General features: G+C 39.1%; 9 protein-coding genes across 9 annotated transcripts; 6 read left to right on the top strand and 3 right to left on the bottom strand.

The window, feature by feature from the left end:
• The first annotated feature begins 53 nt into the window (after nucleotides 1-53).
• EV154DRAFT_507196 (Metallo-dependent phosphatase-like protein) lies at nucleotides 54-2,698 on the top strand. The gene is made up of 9 exons (XM_051601384.1): nucleotides 54-392; nucleotides 452-502; nucleotides 574-643; nucleotides 699-826; nucleotides 895-985; nucleotides 1,062-1,761; nucleotides 1,816-1,932; nucleotides 2,001-2,094; nucleotides 2,176-2,698. Exons 1-9 carry the CDS (start codon nucleotides 99-101, stop codon nucleotides 2,548-2,550), a joined length of 1,920 nt encoding a protein of 639 aa, XP_051458204.1. The 5' UTR covers nucleotides 54-98; the 3' UTR covers nucleotides 2,551-2,698.
• Nucleotides 2,536-4,499, top strand: EV154DRAFT_507194 (peptidase M24, structural domain-containing protein). The gene is made up of 6 exons (XM_051601383.1): nucleotides 2,536-2,815; nucleotides 2,893-2,981; nucleotides 3,047-3,180; nucleotides 3,241-3,403; nucleotides 3,483-4,160; nucleotides 4,222-4,499. The coding sequence occupies exons 1-6, from the start codon at nucleotides 2,698-2,700 to the stop codon at nucleotides 4,249-4,251; spliced, it is 1,212 nt and encodes a 403-aa protein (XP_051458203.1). The 5' UTR covers nucleotides 2,536-2,697; the 3' UTR covers nucleotides 4,252-4,499.
• Nucleotides 4,500-7,137: 2,638 nt separating this feature from the next.
• Nucleotides 7,138-8,418, top strand: EV154DRAFT_563046 (uncharacterized protein; the record flags this gene model as incomplete). Its single annotated transcript, XM_051605758.1, has 5 exons — nucleotides 7,138-7,358; nucleotides 7,417-7,468; nucleotides 7,588-7,711; nucleotides 7,773-7,861; nucleotides 7,945-8,418. 5 exons carry the CDS (start codon nucleotides 7,138-7,140, stop codon nucleotides 8,416-8,418), a joined length of 960 nt encoding a protein of 319 aa, XP_051458202.1.
• Nucleotides 8,419-8,454: 36 nt separating this feature from the next.
• EV154DRAFT_507189 (uncharacterized protein) lies at nucleotides 8,455-9,437 on the top strand. The gene has a single exon (XM_051601382.1). The coding sequence runs from the start codon at nucleotides 8,542-8,544 to the stop codon at nucleotides 8,944-8,946; it is 405 nt and encodes a 134-aa protein (XP_051458201.1). The 5' UTR covers nucleotides 8,455-8,541; the 3' UTR covers nucleotides 8,947-9,437.
• EV154DRAFT_507188 (uncharacterized protein) lies at nucleotides 9,272-11,656 on the top strand. The gene is made up of 2 exons (XM_051601381.1): nucleotides 9,272-9,917; nucleotides 10,029-11,656. Exons 1-2 carry the CDS (start codon nucleotides 9,350-9,352, stop codon nucleotides 11,600-11,602), a joined length of 2,142 nt encoding a protein of 713 aa, XP_051458200.1. The 5' UTR covers nucleotides 9,272-9,349; the 3' UTR covers nucleotides 11,603-11,656.
• On the bottom strand, nucleotides 11,654-15,361 carry EV154DRAFT_507184 (chitin synthase-domain-containing protein). Its single transcript, XM_051601380.1, has 3 exons — nucleotides 15,228-15,361; nucleotides 14,644-15,156; nucleotides 11,654-14,536 (listed from the first exon to the last, which is right to left on the bottom strand). Exons 1-3 carry the CDS (start codon nucleotides 15,319-15,321, stop codon nucleotides 11,688-11,690), a joined length of 3,456 nt encoding a protein of 1,151 aa, XP_051458199.1. The 5' UTR covers nucleotides 15,322-15,361; the 3' UTR covers nucleotides 11,654-11,687.
• An 89-nt stretch (nucleotides 15,362-15,450) lies between these two features.
• Nucleotides 15,451-17,021, bottom strand: EV154DRAFT_507183 (cyclin-domain-containing protein). Its single transcript, XM_051601379.1, has 2 exons — nucleotides 16,816-17,021; nucleotides 15,451-16,739 (listed from the first exon to the last, which is right to left on the bottom strand). The coding sequence occupies exons 1-2, from the start codon at nucleotides 16,919-16,921 to the stop codon at nucleotides 15,805-15,807; spliced, it is 1,041 nt and encodes a 346-aa protein (XP_051458198.1). The 5' UTR covers nucleotides 16,922-17,021; the 3' UTR covers nucleotides 15,451-15,804.
• Nucleotides 17,022-18,680: 1,659 nt separating this feature from the next.
• On the bottom strand, nucleotides 18,681-20,018 carry EV154DRAFT_587843 (uncharacterized protein; the record flags this gene model as incomplete). Its single annotated transcript, XM_051606817.1, has 6 exons — nucleotides 18,681-19,122; nucleotides 19,181-19,322; nucleotides 19,382-19,501; nucleotides 19,566-19,610; nucleotides 19,681-19,809; nucleotides 19,877-20,018. The coding sequence occupies 6 exons, from the start codon at nucleotides 20,016-20,018 to the stop codon at nucleotides 18,825-18,827; spliced, it is 876 nt and encodes a 291-aa protein (XP_051458197.1). The 3' UTR covers nucleotides 18,681-18,824.
• Nucleotides 20,019-21,032: 1,014 nt separating this feature from the next.
• On the top strand, nucleotides 21,033-24,167 carry EV154DRAFT_507174 (uncharacterized protein). Its single transcript, XM_051601378.1, has 8 exons — nucleotides 21,033-21,055; nucleotides 21,111-21,147; nucleotides 21,206-21,363; nucleotides 21,429-21,568; nucleotides 21,644-21,867; nucleotides 21,926-22,185; nucleotides 22,242-23,654; nucleotides 23,717-24,167. The coding sequence occupies exons 3-8, from the start codon at nucleotides 21,346-21,348 to the stop codon at nucleotides 24,011-24,013; spliced, it is 2,352 nt and encodes a 783-aa protein (XP_051458196.1). The 5' UTR covers nucleotides 21,033-21,055; nucleotides 21,111-21,147; nucleotides 21,206-21,345; the 3' UTR covers nucleotides 24,014-24,167.
• The last annotated feature ends 159 nt before the right edge of the window (nucleotides 24,168-24,326 follow it).

Genomic DNA, 24,326 nt, shown 5'->3' with positions numbered 1-24,326 from the left:
GACACTACGAGTTATAATAATAAAAAGATAAGGAAAAAAAAATAAATTAACTCTTTTTCTTTCCTTCTTTTTTTTTTTCTTTTCAGTAATAAAAAAAAATGAGATACAGTCATCTTTTATCGTACAGTGTACTGTTGTTGACAAGCACTGTTACCATGACAAGAGCCCATGAGCAACAACAAATGGCATTTGGACAAACCGACATTGGGATTCAAAATCAGGTTCATGCGTTGGTGGATGACTTGGTTCAAGCTGAATCGATCACCAAGTCTTGTAGCAGTTGCATATCTTTACTGCATATTATCAAGAAAATGTCATACATGCCAGAAAGTTTCCTGGTCAATACCTTGACAAAAGTCTGTAAAAAAACACAAAAAGTCGACGACGAAGTTGTAAAGTATTTCTAAAATGATGGAGATAAAACAATTAACAAATTAACAAAAAATTTTAGTGCGAAGGTGTGATGAGAGAACAAGCACCAATTATCCGTAAAGTTCTGCCGGTATGTGAATTTCCTTTTTTTGATTTCAACTATTTATTTACTGTTTTCTGAAATTGCAACTTTTTTTTTAGTCTATGACTATATCCGGCAGAGATGGTCATCTCATGTGTGCAGCTATTCTTAATTCATGCCCCTATCCTGGTAATAAGAGATATATACAACAACAACAAAAGAGTTCTAACTTTTTTTAAATCAGAGGTGGAAGAGTGGAATGTTCCGTTTCCTAAACCAAAGCCAGATGTATTACCCATCACTCAAAAATCAAAAGGGCAAACATTGACTGTACTTCAATTAAGCGACTGGCATATTGATCCTCATTATCAGGTAAAAACAAAAAGCAATCTATATCACAAAACTGTCTCAATTTTTAACCACTCCACCCATTCTAACAGCCAGGAGCAGAAGTGATTTGTGATAAGCCAATTTGTTGTAGACCTGCATATACCGATTATACCAACATTACGCAGTCGGCGTCTATCTGGGGTAAGTGGCCACATGAGATAAAAAGAAAGAAAGAAAAAGAGATAAGACTAACATATACACACACACACTAAAATAGGTGAATATAACTGTGATACTCCCTTGTCATTGATTCAGTCATTATTAGAATACATTCCAAAAATAGAGCGAAATATTACATTTGGTATCATGACAGGTGATGTACCACCTCACGAGGTCTGGGCTACTTTACCCGTATTAAAAACGCAATTGATACAAGACGATACCTACCGATTATTGCATAGTCATTTCGACTCTCCCACCTTATTACACACCATGCTATACCCTGCCGTGGGTAACCATGAAGCAGCACCTTCGAATAATTTCCCATTGCGGTCGTCCAACGTACCCATTGAGATTGAGAAGAACTATCTCGACCTGAAATGGCTTTATAAGAGTCTAGCGATCAGTTGGGAGCGTTGGGTGCCGTTCCGTTCACAGGCGGATCTTGAATTAAACACGGGAAGCTATGCCATTCGTCCGGTGGATGGGCTGAAACTCATTAGTTTGAATACTAATTTTTGCTACATTTTGAATTGGTGGCTTTACGAACATCCGATGCAAAAGGATCCCAATGGTATCTTTTCTTGGCTTATAAAGGAACTACAGGATGCTGAAGATAAATTGGAGCGTGTATGGATTATTGGACATATTGCACCGGGTGATAATACTTGTTTCCATGATTATGCAAATTATTATAACCAGATTGTAGACAGATATGCACATATTATTTCTGCGCAATTCTTTGGACACACACACAAGTAAAAGAAAGAACTCTTTCTTTTTTATATATGTTACTCAATTTATGTATTTAGAGATGAAATGACTATTTTTTATGGACACGGAAAGAATCAGACAGCCCAAGAAGCCATTTCTGTAGGTTATATAGCTCCCTCTATCACGCCTTATCTGGATCTTAACCCTGGCTTCCGGTGAGTTTTATACTTTCTTGTGTACGTAACATGACTCGTAAAAATTTAACAATTTAAAATGATTTTAGCGTGTACAAGATTGATACCGTCACATTTGAAGTGGTGGATTCTATTACGTATACAGCCAATCTAGATCAAGCGTCTACATGGTTAGATGGACCCGTAAGTCATTTATAGTTTTTACTTTTTTTTTTTTTTTTTTTTTTTTTTTGCATGAATTCATTAAATAAAAAGGGTAAATAGGACTGGCATATTGAGTATTCCGCAAGAGAGGCATTTAATTCAAGTGGAGCTAAACTAAATTCGGCTACGTCACCCTTATCGGCTGCATGGTGGCATAACGTTACAGTGGATATGGAGAATGATGAAGCGACCTTTGACAAATATTACCAATATACGACAAAATCATCACCCATGACCAAGGCCTGTGTGGGTGATTGCAAAAAGAATGCGATTTGTAATATTCGTGCGGGTAAATCTGAACAACGCTGTGATTATGAATCCGATGTGTTTAATGGAGAAGGTGTACGAAAGAAGTCGTATAAACCAGAAGCTCACAATTGTGCATTTAATATGGAAGGAATTCGTGCAAGACGACAACGGATGTCTGGCTTTTAAAATGTTGGTAACACACACCTCACACTCATTCACTCTCTCGGGTGGCTTTTTTTTTTGAAAGGGTGCTGCTTTTTTTAGGGCAAAAAAATAAAATAAAAAAAAAATAACCCTTTTTTCCCTATAAATAAAATATACATATATAAAAAAATGGCTACTAATATGGAGATGTCCTTAAGTTACCCTGCCTCCAAGTTTGAGGCTGATAACACTTTGACCAACCCCGTCGTTTTGGAAAAGTATCAACTTGCTGCTGATATCGTCAACGGTAAATAAACGATCTGTCCTGTCAATAATTTTTTTTTAGATCTTGATCATTAAACTTTTTTTTCTTCTTTCTTTTAGCTGTTCTCCCTAACGTTGTTAGCAAGGTTTCTGCCGGTGTTTCTGTCTGCGATCTCTGTCAATACGGTGATGATCTTATTGAAGCTCAAGTAAGTTTTGCTTAAAAAAAAATTGTTCGAGATCAAGAAAAAAATAACACAGTTTTGGGTTGTAGACCAAGAACATGTACAAGTCTACTGAAAGAGGTATTGCTGTACCCACTTGTGTTTCCGTCAACAATTACATTCAATATTTCTCTCCTCTTGCTGAAAACGACATTACCTTGAAGGCTGGTGACATTGTCAAGATGTAAGTTATTGTATATTCATCAACAAAAAAAAAAGTGCATGTATCTAATATATTCTACAGTGAGTTGGGTGTTCACATTGATGGTTATATTGCTACTGCTGCTCACACCACCATCGTTGCCAACACAACGGGAGAACCCGTTACCGGTAGAGCTGCTGATGTAGTTGCTGCCACCCATTTTGCATATGAAGCTGCTATTCGTATGCTCCGTCCCGGTGTCAAGGTAAAGTTTATTTAAAAGAGAGAACGAGCGAGAGAGGAAAGGAAAGAACGAGGAAACTTATATATATATAAAAAAACAGGCTTCTGAAATCACTCGTGTGATTACCGAGATTGCTGCTTATTTCCGTTGTCAACCCGTTGAAGGCACCTTCTCATCTCCCATGAAGAGATTTGTTTTACGTGCAGGAAAGGATATCGAGAACCGATTCTTGGACGAATTGATTGTTCAAGATTTAGATAAATTTGATTTTGAAGTTGAAGCTAACCAAGTGTATCAATTAAATGTGATTTTGTCTACTGGATCTGGCGAAGTCAAGAACACAGAATATAAGCCCTTTGTGTACCAAAGAGATGTGAACAAGTCATATCAACTCAAGATGAAGTCTGCTCGTCAAGCTTATGCCGAAGTCAATGCTAACCACACAGTTTTCCCTTTTGCCACACGTTCTTTATCTGGTAACATGGCCCGTCTCGGTCTCACCTCTTTATTGTATCATGAGCTCATTACTGCTTACCCCGTGATGCGCACCAAGCTCCCCTCGGATGTTGCTGCTCAGTTCAAGGGCACTGTTCTTGTTACTGCTGAAGGACCTGTCCGTAACACACGTGCCTTGCAACTCCCTTATGTTCACTCTCAATACTGCATACCCGAATTCACCACTGCCGCTAATGTCTTGAAGACACCTGCTGTGAAGGAGATCAGACAAGCCAAGGCTTTGCCTTCTGTCGAAGTCACTTTTGGTGAACGTCGTATTGAGGTAAGTTTTTATTTTTTTACGAGTGAATGGATTTACTTATAAATTTTTTTTATTATTTTAGAAGGAAGATGTTGAGATGGACATGGAATAAAGAAAAAGTTATTAAAGAAACCTTAGATATAAACAGACAGGAAATTGATATTAGACCCCCCCTTTTCTTTCAAAAAAAAAAAAAAAAAAAATAGTGATTGCATCCTAACCCCCATTTTCCATACTGTCGTGTAAATAACAAATGGATACAAGAATAAATTATATTTTTTTTTTTAAAAAAAAAGAAGAATGTGTATTCTTTATAAGGTTTTTTTTTTTTCTTACTCGCGTCAAAATAAGAGGTTTAAAAATAGGAACATCAAACAAGTTATGGACGGACCGAAAAAGGTGGCATGTCAAACAATTAAGCAATGTAATTAAAATCAATTTATAGTTTCTGGGAAAGGGGGGGGGGGAGACTCATCCAGTGACCCTGATCCAAAAACCGACATATTTAGACAAATAGTAAACGGCAAAGGCCATAATCGCTTTGTGTGTGTGTGTGTGTGTGTGTGTGTGTGTGACAGATGCGTCAAACATAAATTATATAGAAGAAGCCCCCACCCCCCTCATTAAACGGGTATTCGATGCAAGGGGGAGAACTTTCTGCTGTATAAAATATCAATTAAACGTCTTTCTAAATGAATAAACGTGTAGTGTATGCAGTACGAAAAAGCCATGTTTTTTTTGCTGAGCCACACCATTCCGCATCTCGATCTTGTTTATTAATAAAAAGATCAACCGAAGAAAAGCAAATAATATATTTTTCAACATCTTCTTGTGTTTCTATTTCATTCCCTTTGGTCCAGACTTTTTTTTTTCTTTCTACTAAAAATAGAAATGATTTCTTCCCCTCCCCTCCACACACACACACCGAAAAACGCGTGTCTTTTAAACAAAAAAAGTGGACTGTGGCGTTCATCTTTTATATTGATTCACACTCGTTCTCGTCTTATGGCTCTTCTCTTTTCTATAATCGTTCTGTCAGCGAATAAGATGTGCTCTGACGACATGAAATCCGAGAACTCGGATACAGGGGTGTAGTACAAATAGAGGGGGAGGATGACAGATTCAGAGCCGGCCGGGAAAAAAAACAGCTGGGAAAAAAGACTTGTGGGTAAAATAAAAAAAAAAAAGGTTAAATGGAAAAAAAAGAAGGTTGAAACAATAAGCAGTGTGGCCTACTTGTCCAAGTCTCAGGAACGCGTTTAAATGAGATACATGAAACTGAGTCAGATCAGCCACATGATTGTTTGGAATTGACCGTTATCAACTACCCACATCAGACGGGAAATGTCTTATAATCTCGTGCGTATTTATGATGACTAAATAAACGGTGTCTATCATTTAGCATCGTTATTTAGCATCGTTATTTAGCATAGTTCGTTTAGTAGTAGAATGACTTTTTTGTACTCACACACACAATCTAAATATGTCACAGGGATGATTTACAACAAAGTGAGATCATTTAGAGTTTTGGGTTAGTTCTTTTTTTTTAAAGTAACCTCGGGATACTCAAGATCCGATTGTATATAATAATGAGGTGAACACAAGTAAATTAGACTTTTTTTCTTTTCCCGGAGGAGAACTTACTGGATATCAAGATTATAAGAGTCAACTAAGAAGCCACAACTTACTAATATACGTCTAAATAGTGTCAGGTTTAAACCCCATGACAACCTTACATATTTGCCACTCGTTGCCATTTACCCTAGCAACGGGAAAACTCATTCCCAGCATGTTAGTACTGATACGGTAGATACTAAGCCGACGTGCAAAAAAAAGAAAAAGAAAAGATAAAAGAAAGGTGTATAGTGAGTGTATTTCGATCTGTATCGGTCATCGTTATTCAAGTGACACCTCACATGTAAATAAAGTAGAGGTGTTACCAATGTATCAAGATTCCCCTTATAAGGGCATCTATAAAAAGTGTAAATTACATGATAAGCCCGCGGGATACAGCACCCCCCTCCGCGTGTGCGAGTGAGAGAGAAAAAAGAAGCATGGAAGAATTTTGCGCCATCAGCAATTATAATTTTTTTGTATTAGCCTTATTAAGGTCTATTTCTTCTTATTTACCTTTTCAGTGATTAGTAACAAATAGAAATAATCGGTCTTCATGCCCCCCTCCTCCCCTTGTTTAAATGTATTTCATCTCATCCCTTTTCTTAGTTACCAAAAGGACATTTATTCGCGCGCGCGTCTAAAAGATGACAATGGACAATTTAAAACATGGTCCCTAACAAAAAACGCCACGGAGGAGATAATAATAGAATGTTCTTGGATTGTCTTTTTTAAAAGTGATAAGGGGAACGGTTTGTTAGTAAATTATTTTATACTTGACAAATGAGAAAAAATTAAAAAACTCCCAGGTTGTATTAAATTATCACCATCATCGATTCAATCCCTTTGAAAAAAAAAAGTAATAGAATACAGAATTATACATGTTGGATGAATCATCGATAAATGGCCCTTCTTTTTACTGTAAGCAGCCCCCCTTACTGCTTTTTTATAATGATTTACTATTTTTATAAATATCTAAAATCTTAATTTGGTAGGTTTGTGTTAATAAACTTGACATACACTATTCTTCTTAGTCTCAATATTATTTTAAAGAATTTTTTTTATTTGTTCTTAAACCACATTAAATAGTTTACAATATTCCCAATCCTTTTTTTTTCTTTTTTCTTCTTTTTTAATTCAGAAAATCTTTTTTTTTTGTATGAACAAATTAGAATACAAATTTATGTTCAACCTACGATAAAAATCAACCACTACGATTTATCAGCTCCAAACTTTTACATTTCCTTGTAAAAACACACCTTTTATCCCCTCTAGACACACACAAACACACACACACAGAAACACACATACATACACACACAAATTTTTTTTTTGTTTTTTGTTTTTTTTTTCACGCGCGCGATAAAAAAAAAAGAAAAAAAAAATGAAAACTTCGTGTTTTTGGTCGCTTTTATCTCTTGATGAGATGAAATTTATTTATATTCCTTCTTCCGTCAGCGACACTAGAGTCGCTGGTCACTCCATTGGCAACTTATTACTACATCACTCTTTATACGAATTTATGCACCCCAACGAAACTGCTCTGGCAAAGTTTGACCTGTCAAGCTTTTTAAAATTAAATACCTTGGCTGGTTCAGTCACAAGGTAAAAACTACAACTACTCATCACACCTTTTCTTCCTACTAATTTTTTTTTCTTGTAGATGTCGATTATTATCGTTTCAGAGTATAGCAGAAGCTTCGTCCTATCCAAACGTAAGTTTTTTTTTAAAGTGTATATGTAAACAATAAATATTAGATTTCAGTTCATAAAACAACACACATTGGAATTAAAAAAATATATTTAAACTCTTTCATTTATATACAACAAAAAGTGTGGTAATATGCAGCTAGATTATCTCATTCATAGTAACGTATCAACTACCGCCTGGAATATACTAGACCTCGTTGTTTACACAGCAACCCATGACACCGTCCTCGTGTTTTTTCATAACAGTGGTAACTATTTAAACTATTCCTTACTTGTCTTTTTTTATAATTAAAAATCTATTCTTCAAAGGAGTGACTTCTATCAATCATACAAACGTCGAACAACCGAGAACATTTGGGTTAAGCTGTTGCCAAGGATACAGTAACTTTATTACACAAGTAAGACCTCCATACGATATATCTTTTTTTTTTCATCTCCATCTAAAAAGAAAGCCTTCCCTTTTTTTTAAAAAAATATCAAGGATGCAATGCAATTAAGTCACGTATTAAAAGAACAAGATAAAAAGAGAGCCACACTACTTCCGCTACGACTATTTCAAATTGTCAACCAACACAAGAAGCCACTCTTTGTATGGCCCCCCAAACCACCCAAGGAAATGACGGAGCTTGTGTGCACCATGGCCCAAGACATGATCCTCAAGGAATTCAAAAGTTCTTCGTTCACAGAGGACGGGGAACAAGAAGATATTTCTTGCACGCGTCATTTCTATGCTACCACCAAAATCGTATTTGTTCAGGAATCTTGCTTATTTCAACGTATCCTGATACCTTATGGTAACATATTTTTCGAATCCTTTCAGATTTCTCCCACCATTGTCAAACCACTGCCAGCCAATTCCTTGTATCAACACTATTATATGAACCCGACTCTTGCAGCCAACATCATGGAGGAGGATCCGACTCATAAGCGAGTCTTATTAACCTATGGTATTTAGACTTAAAGATATACACATATAACACACACACAAAGAGAGAGAGAGAGAGAGAGAGAGAAGGCTTTAAAAGACGTTTTTTTTATCTAACACCATTCTATGTAAAGGAAAGAGGTTGAAACACACATGCCTACCATGAGCTTGGCATCGGAAACAGCTGTCGCACCTCCCCCCACATCGGTCATGGATCCTTATCCGAAACCTAGACTTCCGCCTGTGACCAACACAAGCCATGCCTCTTCATCCTTTCAAAAGTTTCGATTGCAACAAGAAGTCGAGTTAGAAAGTCAACCTTCGTCTGTCGAAAAGAAACGCAGAGTCTTGTTTCATGAGCAAGAAAAGACGAGTTTGACCATCACGACGAGTTTGCAGCAAGGGAATGGTGGTACGGTTAAAGTATGCGCTCGATGTCGTACCAGTCATAGTCCTGAATGGAGGCGTGGTCCCGATGGTCATAAAACCTTATGCAATGCCTGCGGACTACGATATTCTAGATTTCGAACCAAACAATGGCGTAAAACAACAAAGTAACAACCAAAAAAAAAAAATCTTTTTATGTCACCCTTATGCCTTTATGTTTTACTATTCATCATAATTATGTTGTCTATGATCATTCACTTTTTTTTTTATATATACATACATACATATAAACAACAACCCCTCCCCAAAACGCGTGAAATTTACCCATGATGGTTACACAATTCTCTACAGATCACAATAAAAGAAAGCATTTGACAGGTTTAATCCACTAAATATTGACTCCGCAGCAAAAAGTTTTTTTTTCCTTTTCTGGGTTGTGTATTTTTGTGTGTATGTGTGTGTGCGTGCGGTGTGCGCCCGGGTGGATGGGAGAGAGTATCGAGCCCCGCCCCTACCCCTTTTCTTCCCTCTCTTTTCTCTCAAAAAAAAAAAAAAAATTTTTTTTAAAAAAGCAATGTCAGACCTTGTTAGCGAGACACTCAAGAAACTTTCCATTAGTGCTAAAGAAGTCAGCCATGCTGCCGTCAGTGATGCCAAGAGTTGGTCTGAGGCCTTAACAGGTGAAGGCTTTGTTCTTACCAAGACCTTAATTTTGAAGCCCAAGACAGGTAAAACAGCACCCGTCACCCCCGTGGTGGTCATTGCTTTGGAATCCACCGAGACCAACGCCACTGCTATTGGTAAGAAGCTTTCGCTCAAGGATTGTCGTTTTGCCAATGAAGAGCTTTTGGCATCCACTTTCCAGGCTACCAAGGACAACGTCTCTCCCTTCTCATTGTCCCATGTGGCTCAATTGGATTTAGTCCATGTCGTGTTAGACGCTGACTTGCCTACAGATACTTTACTCGCTTTCCACCCTAACGATGCTCAAAAGACCGTCTTTGTCTCGCTCGATCAATTGAAGGCTTATTTGGCGTCTATCAACAAGGACTTTATCGAGTTGGATTTCAAGGCACTTGCTGCTGCTAAACCTACCGGTGAAAAGAAGCCCGCTGCCAAGGCACCCAAGGCCAAGAAGGAAGGTAACGTAAAAAAAAAAAGATGATAAATAAGAAGAGAGAAAGAAAGAGGAAAAACTAAAGTGAAAAGATGACGCGTAAAAAAAAAAAAAAAAAAAAAAAAAAATACTATAGCTGCTACTACTGCTGCTGCTGACGACAGTAATCAAATGGGTCTTGGTTGTAAAAAGGAAGAAGATTTCCCTAAATGGTACCAACAAGTATTAACGAAATCCGACATGTTGGAATACTACGATGTCTCTGGTTGTTATATTCTCCGTCCTTTAGCTTATAATGTCTGGAAGGAAATCACCAATTTCTTTGATGGTGCCATTACTGAGATGGGTGTCGAGGATACTTATTTCCCCATGTTTGTCTCTAACAAGGTACTCCAACGTGAGAAGGATCATATTGAAGGTTTCGCCCCTGAAGTTGCTTGGGTCACCAAAGCCGGTAACAGTGATTTAGAAGAACCCATTGCCATTCGTCCTACCTCCGAGACCGTCATGTATCCTTACTTCTCCAAATGGATTCGTTCTCATCGTGATTTACCTTTACGTATCAATCAATGGTGTTCCGTTGTCCGTTGGGAGTTCAAGAACCCTCAACCTTTCTTACGTACTCGTGAGTTCCTCTGGCAAGAAGGTCATACCGCTCATTTACATTTGAAGGACGCCGATACCGAAGTCAAACAAATCCTTGATCTCTATGAAAAGGTCTATACCGATCTTTTAGCTGTCCCTGTTGTCAAGGGTGTCAAATCTGAAAAGGAAAGATTTGCTGGTGGTTATTATACCACAACCGTGGAAGGATTTATTCCTACAACCGGTCGTGCCATTCAAGGTGGTACCTCTCATTGCTTGGGTCAAAACTTTAGTAAGATGTTTAACATCACTGTAGAGGATCCTAACGCTCCTGCAAACGCTACAGAGGAAGCCAAGAAACTTCATGTCTGGCAAAACTCTTGGGGTATCTCTACACGTACTATTGGTGTCATGGTCATGACTCATGGTGATGATAAGGGTCTTGTCATGCCTCCTCGTGTAGCTCTTATTCAGACCGTCATCGTCCCCTGTGGTTTAACCGTCAAGACCACTAAGGAAGAATCCGATAAGATCTTTGATGTCTGTCAAGACATTGCCCTTCGTCTCAAGAAATCCGGACTCAAGAGTAAAGCCGATTTACGTGAGAATTACACTCCCGGTTTCAAGTTCAATCATTGGGAGGTACGTGGTGTCCCCCTTCGTTTGGAATTGGGTCCCAAGGATCTTGCCAAGAACCAAGTGTCTTGTGTACGTCGTGATACAGGTGCTCGTTTCTCTTGTTCCCTCGAGAACTTGGAAAGCGAGATCAAGGAGGCCTTGGAAACCATTCAAAATGACATGTACAAGAAAGCTTGTCAAAAGATGGATGAATCCATTGTGCGTATCTCTGAATGGGATGAATTTGTACCCACTTTAAACCAAAAGAAGTTGCTTTTGGTCCCCTGGTGTGATCGTGTTGCTTGTGAGGATGATATCAAGGAACGTTCCGCTCGTAGTGCTAACGATGGTGAGGAGGAGGATGAAAAGGCTCCTTCCATGGGCGCTAAGTCTCTCTGTAATCCTTTCCAACAACCCACTGAAAACCCTATTGTTCCTGGCGTCACCAAGTGTATTGCTTGTGATCATCATGCTAAACATTTCATGCTCTTTGGTAGAAGTTATTAACGAGTTTAATCATATTAATAATAATAATAAAATAAAAAAAAGCTTTTTATGTGTATATTTTTCTTTATTTTTTTTTTCTTTTCTTCTATAAATGATGTTGTGTTACAAATCTTGAATGTACAGGCGCACTTCGACCTTCATCTTGTGCATGGTGATGATGAATTCGTCTTCTGCCTCTCACATCAATGGGCGGAGGAGGAGAAGGCTGTGACTCCATCACAGAATTGGTAAGTGAGATCGTATCACTACTTTCTTCTTTATATACAATGTCATCCTGTACGATGGGTTCCGTCGTCATGGCCGGTGCAAAGCTATCAGCAAAGTGACTATTTGTGTTTACGTACGACGATTGTGAATGGCTCGGACGATGTTGCTTTTTAAAGGCACTGTAGGCATCATCAAAGGGATCATCCAAGACGGAGGAGAAGGGATTTTTATGACTGGACACGGTGGAATGGTTGGTTAAGAACCTAGCGTCCTCCTCCGACGCGAGGCGGGAGTGTCTTTCGCGTGTCTGGGCCAAGGGAGGTGACGGTATCCATGACGACGAGGAGGACCAAGAAGGTTTGTTCTTGGTATGAACATAACCTGCTGTAAATCCATTAAACTTCGCATCGAGTAATTCCACTTGTTCTTTTTCGCGTTGTGCTTGTTGATGCGCCTCAGACACTTCGAAATCACTGAGCCGCATACGTACCACCTCTTCTCCATCCTCTTCCTCCTCCTCTTGTTCTTCTTGTTCTTTGGGATCTGTGACAATACCATGGAGACGACTTCCGTATCCTCTTTCGGTGGGCCAGACATCATACCACTGATAGGCGTCATCGGAGCGCCAGGCAGCCAAGACGGGAAAATAAATGTTAAAGATGGGAACGGAGAACAAGCCATAAATGATAAACCACACCACGTATTTAAACTGTCTTCGTATCACGAAATAAAACACGTGCAAGAGAATGAGTCCCGTAAATGCACCTGCAATGATGGCATACACTTGATACGCGTCGACGAAATAACGAATATAGACACCGTACAGATATACAATGATGGGCATGGACAAGATCAAGTCGATGAGTTTTGTAAAGGACGTGATCCAATATTTGAACCCGACGTCTTTGGCCATATGTATAAATTCCATAAGGTTGTGAAAGGTCGAGCGTAAGGATCGCAATTGGAGTGCTTGCATGGCAAAGAAATTCGTGGGGATGGTGGTGTAGGCAATCGCCTCAGGCTCAAATCCGATACGGTAGCGCGGATGAGATCGAAGCAACACAGAGCCAAAATATTGATCTTCACCCAACAATAAAACGTTTTCCATATGCATGGTAGTTGCTCGCGGCACCGCCAGTCCTCGTAAGACGGTAGGACTGATACAGATGGCTTGTACTTCATGACCAGGCGCTAAAGAAATGGGTCTTCCTTTCATTGTTGTTTTCTTTCCACTGTGTTGGCCAGGACGATGATGATGACGACGACGACGACTTTTGTTCATGTGACGCGAAGAAGCAGTGGTTGTTGTGGTTGTTGTGGTGGTTAGACCATCCTCCTCCTCCTCCTCTTCTTCCTCATCACTACTGGAATCGAAATCTTCCATTTCTTGGATATCGTCACTTGTTTTCGACCATTTGACCGAATGCAAGGGTGTTTCGTCTGCTTTATCATCCCACAATTTATACATGATGAAACCACCATGAATAGTTGCTATACTTCCTAAACACGCTTCATACGCCAGGCCCGAATAGAAGGACAGATAGATGGGAAAGATCTGTAGCATAGTCACGATATTTTCCTCAGGGTTGGCAGGTCGTACATGACCATTCACTGCCATCAGGGACCGATCTGCTTCCAAACGCGCCACCATCCTGACCACGACATCGTCCTTCACTTGGGTATCGGCGTCGGTGACCAGCATGTATTTCAAGCAACGTGGGTCAATGCCCAGTAAATTATAACATTGGTTAAACAACTCGAATTCCAAGGGCGAGATCCGATGATGCGATAGATCCATGCATCGCTCTAAAAAGCCCAGGGCGATCAACATACTGTCTCGTTTGCCTCTGTTCCCGGGTACCCGGAAGGAGGCCTCTGATTCACGCAGGGAGCCGACTTTGACGACCATCAGAAAGGGAACACGGTTACCGGCGGATTCATAAAAGCCGGCATAGACTTTAGCGTAATTGATACGTCGAGGACCTCTGCCGAGCGAGAGGTAAGGACGTAAAGGGGGGTCCTTAGTGGAACTGTAACCCAAGGACTCGAGTATACAGCGCCATGTTTCTTTGCCGCCATCGGTGGCTGACGTGGCCAAACCGTCGCATACGAAGAACAGGAGTTTGCGTGTATCTGGGTAACTTGTACGAGCCAAGGAATCGAATGTCTGTCGAATGATCTGTGACGGTTCTGCGTAACAAGGTACAAATAAGAGGGTAAATGGGGGTAAGTGGCGTTCTGAGAGAGCGAATGCGGAAGATTTAAAAAGCCAGCGTTGTAAAAAGGGCAAACGAGTGAGGTTGGCGAGATTAATTTTGAGCAAAAAGTACATGAGAAAGATGCCCATGGTGATCCAGAGGGCGACGTTCATTCTGGCACAGCCTTCATCGTGGGCGTCAGCGGCGACAACGCCATGAAAGAAAAACTGATCGAGACACTGTTTGTAATTGTCGTCATAATGCATATTTTCAAACAAGGTGGTGATATCTTGACCCATATTGGTGAACAATAGGATAGTCAAATCGAGTGGTAGAAACATGCGGTCGAGCGCAAATGATCGGGAATGGGCGCCCTTGGCTACCTTTACAATGTTGGTGACGGCCAGTAAATAATCGGTGATATCTAGGACGGAATTGCCCAAGATGACATAGGCGGATGCGTGTGGGGAGCCCTTGTAAGGTAGCGAGGAGAAATTGGACTTGATCAATTCGGGTTCATACTTGAGGGCTATAATTTTTTTTTTTGTTTTAAAAAATAAAAAGAAGAAGCAAGAATGGGTATGTGGGGGGTGTAGTTAAGCCTCTTGAATGTGCCTTAAGTTTCTCTGTTTTTACCTCCATTCTTTGGCAGACGGTTGAGTTCAGTCGAATCGAAGCAGGGTGCACCTGTCTTGTTTCGGTGGCCGGGGAGAGGACAAGAGAGTAAGGTACCGTCCCCGTAGAGGTACCCACTGTCCTTTTCGAGTTTGTAGTGAAGCCAGTTATCTGCCTGTGCGGACATGTTAAAGCGGGCGATGCATTGGTCAACGATGCGGTTACTGTAATGAGGCTGGTAGAGTGGCCGCTTGAGTTGCATGAAGAGCGGAAAGTTGGCGGAAAGGTCTGTTGCTGGGTATGCATTGACGAATGAGGTGAGGGCGGTGGCGTTACCATAGTGATGCCAGTCGATGACCTGTCCATTGATGCTGGAGAGTTCGGAATGGTTGCTGAAAACGGTTTCGAAATCAAATGTTTGCGGAGGGTCACAAAACAAAGTGGTAATGAACTCTAACCAAAAGCAAAACAAGGCAGAAACTAGCATATATGAGATAAATAAAGCAACTTTTTCTCTCCAGAACACGGGTCTCGCTTATTTATTGATGTTAGTGTCTTTTTTAAGGTTGGGGGGGGGGAGGAGGAGGTTTCTTTTAGAGGTTTACCGGTGAAGAGTCGGATGCATCCGGTGGGTATAAAGAGTGTACATAGTTTGGAAAATGAAACCCAAATAATACGTCTACATGATGGATTTAACATTTTTTCTGCAAAAGGAACATCAGTAGTATGAAAAAGAGTAAAAAGTAAAATTGTTAAAAATGTTGTAAATGTTTTTTTTAGGGTTTGCTATTTTGATTGGTTAAGAGAGAAAGAGATATTTATAATGATTTTTGGTAAAAAATAAAAATAAAAAAAAAAGATAAAAAAAAAAAATTTGATGTGTGTGTGTGTGTGTGTGTGTGGGGATATATATGTATAAAAGGCAAAAAAAAAAAAGAAAAAAAAAAAGAGAATAAAGAACAGAGGCATAACAATAAGTCATAGATAAATAATAAATTGGTGTGTGTGGGGGATAGATATAAGAATAAAAAGGATGAACAAAGAATGGAAATGGTTATAATAATGCTCATAATAAAAAAGGAGAGTTGTTGTTTGCCGCGAAGAGGGGGTCTTTTTTTTTTTTTTTTTTGCTGTCAAAAGGAGAGGACTGGTTGAGGAGAGTATGGATAAAAGGGATAATAATTATGGGTGAAATCTTTTGGATTGTTGTCTAACATGACTGATATTATAAGAACGAGTGGTGTTGGAGTCTAATGTGAGCTTTCTCTTTTTGTTGCTATAATTATTGTTATTGTTGTTATTGTTCATGGGAGACCAGTGAAAGACGGACTGACCATTCATTCGTACAGGTGATATTTGTGTAGGTGTCTGCATTGGCGATGAATTAATCGAACTAGGCAGTGACATGGAGAGAACAGGTAAAGGATAATTATAGCAATAAGGTCGCTTTCGATTGTTCTTTTCGTTCACGGGAGGAGGTAAAAAGTTGGTAGGTGAGAGCACAAGTGTCCAACGAGGGGGATGATGCTTAGGGTGAGGAGGAGAGCATGTGGGTGTAACTGGACTATTGTTGATACTGTGTGTAGGTGAATAAGAATGCTTTTCTTGTAATTGTACGGGGGCAAAAGCAAGATTACTAAAGTCTTGTAGATTGTTGGGTTGATTTAGTGTCTTTGCTTCCACATGTAAATGCAACAAGTGATGCCATTTCTCAAATGTCGGTTGCGAAATATAAAGACGATAATCAATTATATTTAAAAAGATACGTTCAGCTGCATTGATTTCAGATACTGGTAAACCTGCTATTTTTGCCCAAGCTGAATTACGATAGGTTTTATCCTGGACGAATTTGGAAGCTACAACAAGGGAAGCCAAGAACATGCGTCTTCCACAGCTAACATATGCATCCCACTTGGACTGTTGTTGTTGCATTCTTTCGATATGTAATTTAATTTCAGGTCTTGAACGAAATAAATAAAATAATGCCGTCTGTAACGTCGAGTAGGTTGTTCTGCTTCTCTTCAAGACTTCTTGGATAAATGTGCGTAAAGGCACCACAGAACTCGTATTCATCTTTGGGATCTTCCAAATACTCTCAATCACTAGGGCGTTGGCATCTATTCATATTATATTATGTTTAATTATTTCAATACCGACAAACACAACCCCATCCTCCCCCAAAATAATATTTACCAACAAGTGCATCCACATAAGCTAATCGATTGTTACTCTTTTTCACTGTTAAAATATTTCGTTCTGCTGGGAGTGTTGCATATTGAATAGCTAAAAGGGATGTCATTGGCTAATATAAAAAAGAAAAAGTAAGAGAGAGGAAAAAGAAAAAAAAAAAAAAAAGAAAAAAGGAGAGGAAAAAAAAAAGAAAATTGTTTGTTGTTTTACAAAATAAGGAGCAAAAAAAAAAAAAAAAAAAAAAAATATATAAAAAAAAAATAACAACACGCCAAAAAGGAGAGAAGAGAGAAAGATAAAGAGAGAACAATAAACATTATACTACCTTTTAATTCAAATGCACCCGTCAATATCCTCTAAATGGTAAACATATAAATTGCATGACCAATCAAAATCTATTAAAAACTCCCTTTCAACCCAAAAAAAGTTTTGAGGGGAGTGTGCTTTTTTGAACACGGGCGAATAAGGAATAAATCACCTTGTGTTAAATTACAACTAAAAATCTCGTGCTTGGAAATAAAGTGTGACAACCAACTTTCTTTATTCCCAATACGGTCAGCCTTTTTCGATGGCGTATTTTTTTTCCTCTGTTGCCTTTTTCCTCGTCTCCTAGCTTACTGGTTTTGGTTAAAACTTTAAAATATCCCCTCACCCCCGTAAGAGTCCTAAGGCACACCCACCTTATTTTTATGTAATTTATTGGGCTCATAGAGAGTACAATCCTCTTTTTCCCATTTCATATTACTTTTCTAAACCAACCTAAAGTCCTTAAAAGGCAACTTTCCTGCTTTTTTCTTTCTCAACTCATACTTTTGCACGCGAGCTCTACCATTTCTAAAAGTCTATGAATATATATATATATATATATAGAGACTACCGTAAATCTCCAATGGTTAGTAAAACAAAAGGCATTACAACCTGCGTGTTATATGAGCAGAACTTTGAGTGTATATTATATTTATAATTCGACAGCAAAAAGGTCCATCTGGTTCATTAGTATGGGGTATATTGGGCTGTTCCAAGGGCTCGGAAACAAAAATACACAGCAGCGGAGAGAGAGATATCGCCCTTCTAGGCTTCGTTTAATTTACATCATAATTTGGCAGAAGCATAATGATACTGGAGTAATCCAAAGTATATACATACAGGGACACCATCAGTGTATTTCATAGATACAATGTAACGCGATACACCATAATGACCTCTTGGGTACAGCCAAGGCATCCGATCAAATGACTACACACACCTTGTTTGTATCCAAGGAAACCTTTTTCTGAATTGTACCGCATGGTAACTGGTGAAACGTTGTCACACGTATTCTCGCATGTGAGCATGTCTCGGCAGTCATGATTAAGCAGGATTACTGGATCCCAGTTTGTAGTCTTTTTTTCTGCGTGTCATTTTTCAAGATAGTAATTCGACAACATCTAAACATAGTTACGTGTTTTTGGTCATATATGCGGCATACCTTTATCCAAGACTTGTGGTTGAAGCCTTCCTCTCCCACAGTGGAGTGCGGTTTAGCTGCAAGCGTAATATTGGCCCATGTCTCACCAGAACGCAGCTTTTCTTGTATCAAAATATGTCCTTATAATCATATCCCGTGCTTGGATATATGCTTGAGAAAACGAGAGAACTCATCATTGACTAAGCCTTCCTTGAAACTTGTAAAAAAAAAAGGAGGAAAAAAAAATGACTGGGGGAGCGGGTTTATAAGAATGATAAACAAGGACTGGATTATTACATCAGCATGAGATGATAGATTAGTCACAAAAGGAATAGTTGCATTTCACTTGATTCCATTTTGTACTTTCAAGGACTTTGATCGTATCGCTCTCGTTGGTGAGATTCCCATCTGGTATAGCTACACATTTAAATTATGATAGTGTATGAGACCACTGTCAATAGACAACGTTCTGATAATTTGATGATGTTTATAACATGGCTTGACAGTATAGTAATCATACATCTGTTCAGAGTGTATGTTTTTATTTTCATTTTATTTATTTACACTAGTAAGGTCGGTCACGTCTTTCATGTCTACTATTGTCTTTACGATATTCATCTCTTCCTCCGCCACTACTTCTTCCTCCTCCTCGGCTGTCTTCATAGCGGTCTCTTCTACCACTATCGCGGTCACGGAAACTACTGCCTCGGTCACTGCCTCTATCTCCACCACGGTCTCCACCACGGTCTCCGCCTCGATCTCCTCTTCGACTGCTAGAAGAGCCTCCGCCACCACTTCCACCAGGCTTCTGGGCATGGCACTTGAAGCACTCGTCTCTTCTGGAGAAATTGTTGGCTCCGCAGCTTATAACATTTTGAGGGTTAGACTCCACTAAAAAAACCAATTATATACGCTATTTACCCATCACAAGACCAATCGCCTTCTCGGGGTTCTCTGGCACCCATACTTCCTCCACCGCGTCCTCCTCCATCACGGAATCCACCTCTTCCGCCGCCACCGCCTCCACGGCGATCGCCTCCAAAGCCACCGGAACCTCGCTCAGCTAAAGACAGCATGAGTTTTTCAACTTTCTAGTTTAACAGAAGAAAAAAAAAAACTTACGTGGAATGGTCATCTTTCTTTCGGCTTTGGTGACTTCAATAATATTTCCCATGAACTCCTTGCCGCCAAACCATTGAATGGCTGCATCAGCAGAAGGAGGATCGTCATAGGTCAAAGTAGCTTTTATATAAAGTTAGTATGCAATGAGAAAAAAAAAAAAGAAAAAGCAAGTTCTTTTCAGTACCATCACCCTTGGGAAGATTAGTGGTCTTGTCAACGTAAATCCAAACTACAAATAAAAAGAATGAGTTGCGAAAAAAAAAAAAAGAGAGAGAGAAAAAGAGCGTGTTATAATATACTTTTAGGCTTCTTCAACTTTTTATCAATCTTGATGATACCAATGGATCCAAAATGATCAGCTAATTTTTCCTCCGTAACGTCTTGAGGTAAATTGTTAATGTAAACGGTATCTTCGATGCGATGAATGCCTAAAATTCCACTGTATAAATATAAAGAAAGAACATCTTTTTTTTTATCGTGTGTCCTTGAGATTACCATTGTCACTGACAGGAGGTTTGTTATCGTATCTGGAATCACCATTGAAACGATCTTGTCTACCGTAACCACGATCTCTAAATCCTCCTCCTCCACCACCACCGCCTCCATAAGAAGGTTGATATCCTCCGTCATCTAACATTTGGTTTTTTTTTTTTTTTTTTGGCGTCAGATGGATTTATAAAAATAAAAATAAAAAAGATGTGTATAATTTATATATATCTATATAGATTGGGGGTTTTAAACGGAATTACATGATTGATAGCCTTGGCCGTCTTCTCTTGATCCAGGCATTTTATATATATGAAAAAAAAAGAAAAAATGTACAATAAAAAGCTCGTTCTTGAAAAATATTTTCTTCTTTCTCTAGTGTTGTTTTCGGAGATGCAAAAAAAAAAAACCCTTAACTGCACACCTAAAAGCCTCACTCGACTTTTATTTATATGAACAAAAAAGTGAGGGCATTGTGTGTTTAGATACATACAAACTATATAAATACATGTTAAGGCTGTGGACAAACCTCATCAGCCATCCAGCCCTTTTTTTTTTACAGCAACGGTGGAGAACACGTGGCAAAAGAAGGGATGCATGACCCCCCCCCCCCATCATTGAGAAAGAGAAGCACGACTTTTCTCTTAAATAGCAGACATTACGGCAAGCAGTGTAACCGTTCATGTGAAAATCCATACACTCGTTACTGATACTCAAACACATGAAAATATTAAAAGATAGGGATGGAGTATACTAATCGTCTCTTTGTCTTTCAAATAGTTTAACATACACATGCTATACAGTTTATCCAGGGAAATCTTAACCTTATACCTCGTGGCACTTTCTATATCTTTTTTTTTCTTCCCACAAAAAAAGTTGCTTAACCTATGTGTATATGCAATTCATTTGATTGGCTGTATCCGTACAAACTCTACCCGCAGTCCCACGCACAATTGGACCACAAAAAAAAAAAAAAAAAAAAAAGCTGTGACGCGATTCATCTTTTTGTGTTTTTCTATCTATCGTGTAATGTCACCTTCATGTTCTGAACAAGAATGGTCCAGTTTGTCAAACGCCATTGTATCTTGTAAACCCTCGAAAAGTCTTAACAAAGACCAGAAACCGTTAGTGTTGGCGATTAGAAAATTAAAACGATTTATGTCTGTGGACCCTGAAACGATCATTACAGTAAGGAAGGTCTATCCCCCCCCCTCGCCGTAATCCTGTATTAATCAACATGTAGTGGAATTACAATACTTTAAAAGCAAGAAACTCAAACGGTAGCTACATATACAAGGATTGGAGAAATAAATAAATAATACGAATTACTATATATAGAAATGTCAGATCCAGTCAATCAAGCATTGGTAGACCTGATCAAGGATTGTATATGGTTTCATGAAGCCTTAAACAACACTAGGTAATACGATTTACATTTTACACCTTACCATGTTTCTTATATTTTGTATATAAGCCCTATGGATACGCTCTTTCATGTAAGCAATTTTTGTTTTTATTTAGTGCTCATCCAAAACAGACACGATGCTAAATTCTCATAAAGCTTGTTAGGAAAGAAAGCGGACAAATGACATGGTTGCTCTGTTTCATTGGAGAGAAGTTACCTCAACTCATTTTACCCCGCATGCATCACTACTTGATACTTGGTCTCGCTACCCACACCAATCCCTTTCTAAACGCAACGTAACATTTTAAAATATGGTTTTTTTTTTTTTAAAAAAAAAACAAAAGTGCTTATATTTAAAATAATACACTTAGTGACACGATCCGTGATGAACAATCGAGTATTATCCATATGGGCGACAAAGTGTTCACACATTTATTGAGTTCGCATAAATCTTTGGTGATTGATTCATTGCTCTCCCTCGTCGAGGATTATTTCCGTTGGATTGATGAGGAACAATCCTTTGTGACTGAGGTACAACAGTATATGCTTGGATATTTACTCTCTCTGCCCAAAATATCACCTTCTTTATTCAACGGTAGGATATGAACACACCCCTTTTCTTTTTCTTGTATCTGTGTGCTGATCTTCTTTAGAATCGTGGTCCTCCTTGTTTCAAAGGTTGTATAAGGGGAATGCTGCAGGCAGCATGTTTTTGTATGAGAAAAAGAATGAGAGCTCTGTAGTGAAACATGGGGATGGTACAGTAGAGTCGATTGCTAGCGTATTTCCATTTTGGCTGACATCCATTGCATTCGATTCAAACGGGCTAGTGATGAAGCATGCCATGGATGTAGCCATCATGTTGGATACTTTGGGACACGACGAACGTTTAGGACTGGAATATCTGATTCCTGTAAGTATGAAAATTATGAGAGGGGGGATTAACAGAGGACTAAACAAGAGTCATAGACGGGAGACAAGTCAATTTTGGATACATTACGACCGTCCTTAGAGAAACTGGATTTAAAACCAACCTCGATTGATTTAATAGACTGGGCTATTTCTTCAATGAAAATAGGACGAGGTGTGAACGACTTGAAAATCCCTTTATTCTTATTACAATTGGTTGTGTTGAAAAATGGTGTGCCTGAAAAACAGGTGGTCGATATGTTTGTTCAATTCATCATTCGTTTGGATAGGCCTCAAGAAGACGATGAAACCTGCAATGAAGGTGCTCGTTATCTTATTCTCAATCTTGTCTCCTCCACACAACGCCAATGGCCCACCATCTTTCAATCCGTCCTCGAGAATATCTTTTCGAGAGCGATTGCCATGCATATTGCTGATAGTGAAGGCTCTGTCAATGTCGAGAAAATCCTCAGCAATTTGGCCATGTTGTTTCAACCGGATTCTTCCCAAAGACCAGGTTTTGATGCCTTCAAAACCTATCTCTCCAGCCATTGGCGTCAAGTCTTGCTCTTGTTTTTAAATCATCCTTCTATGGAATGTCGTGCTGTTGGATATCGAGTCTTAACCAACTCGAGATTTTGGGAGAACACAAACAAGGTAGAGGGGTGTGATGCACAGACCATTTCCAAGTTGCTAGTGGATGCCTGGTTTAGACATATTAAAGGAAGGTACGTACGTTATGGTCAGCAGGAGGAAATATCCGCCATCAATGAACAACAACGCTTGATCGCGCATTGCTGTCAACACACGGAACTTGCCAAAGCCATGCTTTCGTTTGCGATGGATGGTATCCTGGGCGGTGCACTCGAGATCTTCCCGACTATTGATGTGAATGCGTTACAGCAAGAAAAAAAGAGCCTGTATGATAAAGTCGTACGAGAAGAGTACCAACCTCCTTTATTCAAAAAACCACCACAGTTTGTAACCACGCTTGATTTTCAACAAGAAGAAGGAGGGGGTCTGATTGATGTGCGTGATGTGATTTATGTAGACAATATTGAAAGAACCGCGGCCCTTTTCTTTCAGTTTGGCGAGTTGCCCACGTTATCCGCTGAGCAATATCTCGAGATCAATCGTCATATCTTGCATCGTCTGTCTTCCATCTGGGGACCTAATCCCGTGTCCTTGGATACCTATGATGATGTCTTGCCTAGAAATATACCGTATGCAAGTGACATTGCTATTGGAAACGCTTTCAAGGATCATCCCGTCTTGTTCATCATTTTTGAGAAATATACCTATGATCAAACCACAGCAACCAAGGATTATCCAGTCACCAATGATATCATTCGAAGTATCCTTGTGTATTTTATTGTCTTTTGGAACATGAAGGAGGTTGTGAGTGTGCCTACTACCTTAAAATTTGCTACCCAGTTGGAAGAAACCACACGACTCTTGTTTTTATTGAAGCCGGTAAGTAAGATAAAGGAAAAGCGAGAGAGAATTTGTGCTGATAGGAGTTATCAATAATTTAGGTACTACCGGAATTTTTGGTGAATGCATATCATGTATTACCCTTCATGTCAGCCAAGGAAGTAGGAGATATTTTATACCAAGTGATTTGGTACTACTTGCGATGGTCCAGTAGCAATGCCAACCATATTCCGGGTATTCATAAGAAGTTAACAACAGAGACGAACCATGATGAATTGAAAGAAAAATGTTTAAAGCGACTTTTGGGTATTTGTGAAGGTCGATTGAAGGTACTTGATCATTCTCCTTTGTGGCATGCTTCATTATCCTCTATCATGTCCCAATTCTTTCACTTATAAAAAATAAATAAAAATCAATCGTGACTGTTCAGATGGACCTGACAGGTCCCAAAAAAAAAAAGTTTTTTTTTTAGTGTTTTTGTAAACAAACTTGATTGTTTTTAATACTTCTAGGTAAAACGAAGCGTAAGATAGCATGAATAAGGACAAAAAGAGATGTCAAAAAGAAAGAAAGAAAAAAAAAAAATCGTGAAAAGCAAACTCAGCCTTTTTTTTTTGTAGTTTAAAAAAAAACGCGTAAACACCGCTTTTAATCAAGTCAGTCAGTCAGTCAGTCAAAAAAAAAAAAAAATTCGCTTTCAACACAAGTCAA

This window comes from Mucor mucedo (assembly GCF_025094135.1).
Source record: "Mucor mucedo strain NRRL 3635 chromosome Unknown EV154scaffold_40, whole genome shotgun sequence".
In the NCBI taxonomy this organism is placed as follows: Eukaryota; Fungi; Mucoromycota; class Mucoromycetes; order Mucorales; family Mucoraceae; genus Mucor; species Mucor mucedo.
This window is presented reverse-complemented; position numbering and strand designations above follow the sequence as displayed.

Coding starts and splice junctions, on each gene's coding strand:
- EV154DRAFT_507184 (XM_051601380.1), bottom strand. CDS start 15,321: ATGTTAAATCCATCATGTAGACGTATTATTTGGGTTTCATTTTCCAAA. Junction 15,157..15,227: donor ATGCATCCGACTCTTCACCG/GTAAACCTCTAA, acceptor TCAATAAATAAG/CGAGACCCGTGTTCTGGAGA. Junction 14,537..14,643: donor CCGTCTGCCAAAGAATGGAG/GTAAAAACAGAG, acceptor AAAAAATTATAG/CCCTCAAGTATGAACCCGAA.
- EV154DRAFT_507189 (XM_051601382.1), top strand. CDS start 8,542: ATGCCTACCATGAGCTTGGCATCGGAAACAGCTGTCGCACCTCCCCCC.
- EV154DRAFT_507174 (XM_051601378.1), top strand. Junction 21,569..21,643: donor AATCCCTTTCTAAACGCAAC/GTAACATTTTAA, acceptor TAATACACTTAG/TGACACGATCCGTGATGAAC. Junction 22,186..22,241: donor GACTGGAATATCTGATTCCT/GTAAGTATGAAA, acceptor CAAGAGTCATAG/ACGGGAGACAAGTCAATTTT.
- EV154DRAFT_507196 (XM_051601384.1), top strand. CDS start 99: ATGAGATACAGTCATCTTTTATCGTACAGTGTACTGTTGTTGACAAGC. Junction 393..451: donor AAAAAGTCGACGACGAAGTT/GTAAAGTATTTC, acceptor AAAAAATTTTAG/TGCGAAGGTGTGATGAGAGA. Junction 827..894: donor ATATTGATCCTCATTATCAG/GTAAAAACAAAA, acceptor CCATTCTAACAG/CCAGGAGCAGAAGTGATTTG.
- EV154DRAFT_507183 (XM_051601379.1), bottom strand. CDS start 16,921: ATGACATCCCTTTTAGCTATTCAATATGCAACACTCCCAGCAGAACGA. Junction 16,740..16,815: donor TTATGTGGATGCACTTGTTG/GTAAATATTATT, acceptor TAATATGAATAG/ATGCCAACGCCCTAGTGATT.
- EV154DRAFT_507188 (XM_051601381.1), top strand. CDS start 9,350: ATGTCAGACCTTGTTAGCGAGACACTCAAGAAACTTTCCATTAGTGCT. Junction 9,918..10,028: donor ACCCAAGGCCAAGAAGGAAG/GTAACGTAAAAA, acceptor AAAATACTATAG/CTGCTACTACTGCTGCTGCT.
- EV154DRAFT_507194 (XM_051601383.1), top strand. CDS start 2,698: ATGGCTACTAATATGGAGATGTCCTTAAGTTACCCTGCCTCCAAGTTT. Junction 2,816..2,892: donor TGCTGCTGATATCGTCAACG/GTAAATAAACGA, acceptor TCTTTCTTTTAG/CTGTTCTCCCTAACGTTGTT. Junction 2,982..3,046: donor ATGATCTTATTGAAGCTCAA/GTAAGTTTTGCT, acceptor TTTGGGTTGTAG/ACCAAGAACATGTACAAGTC.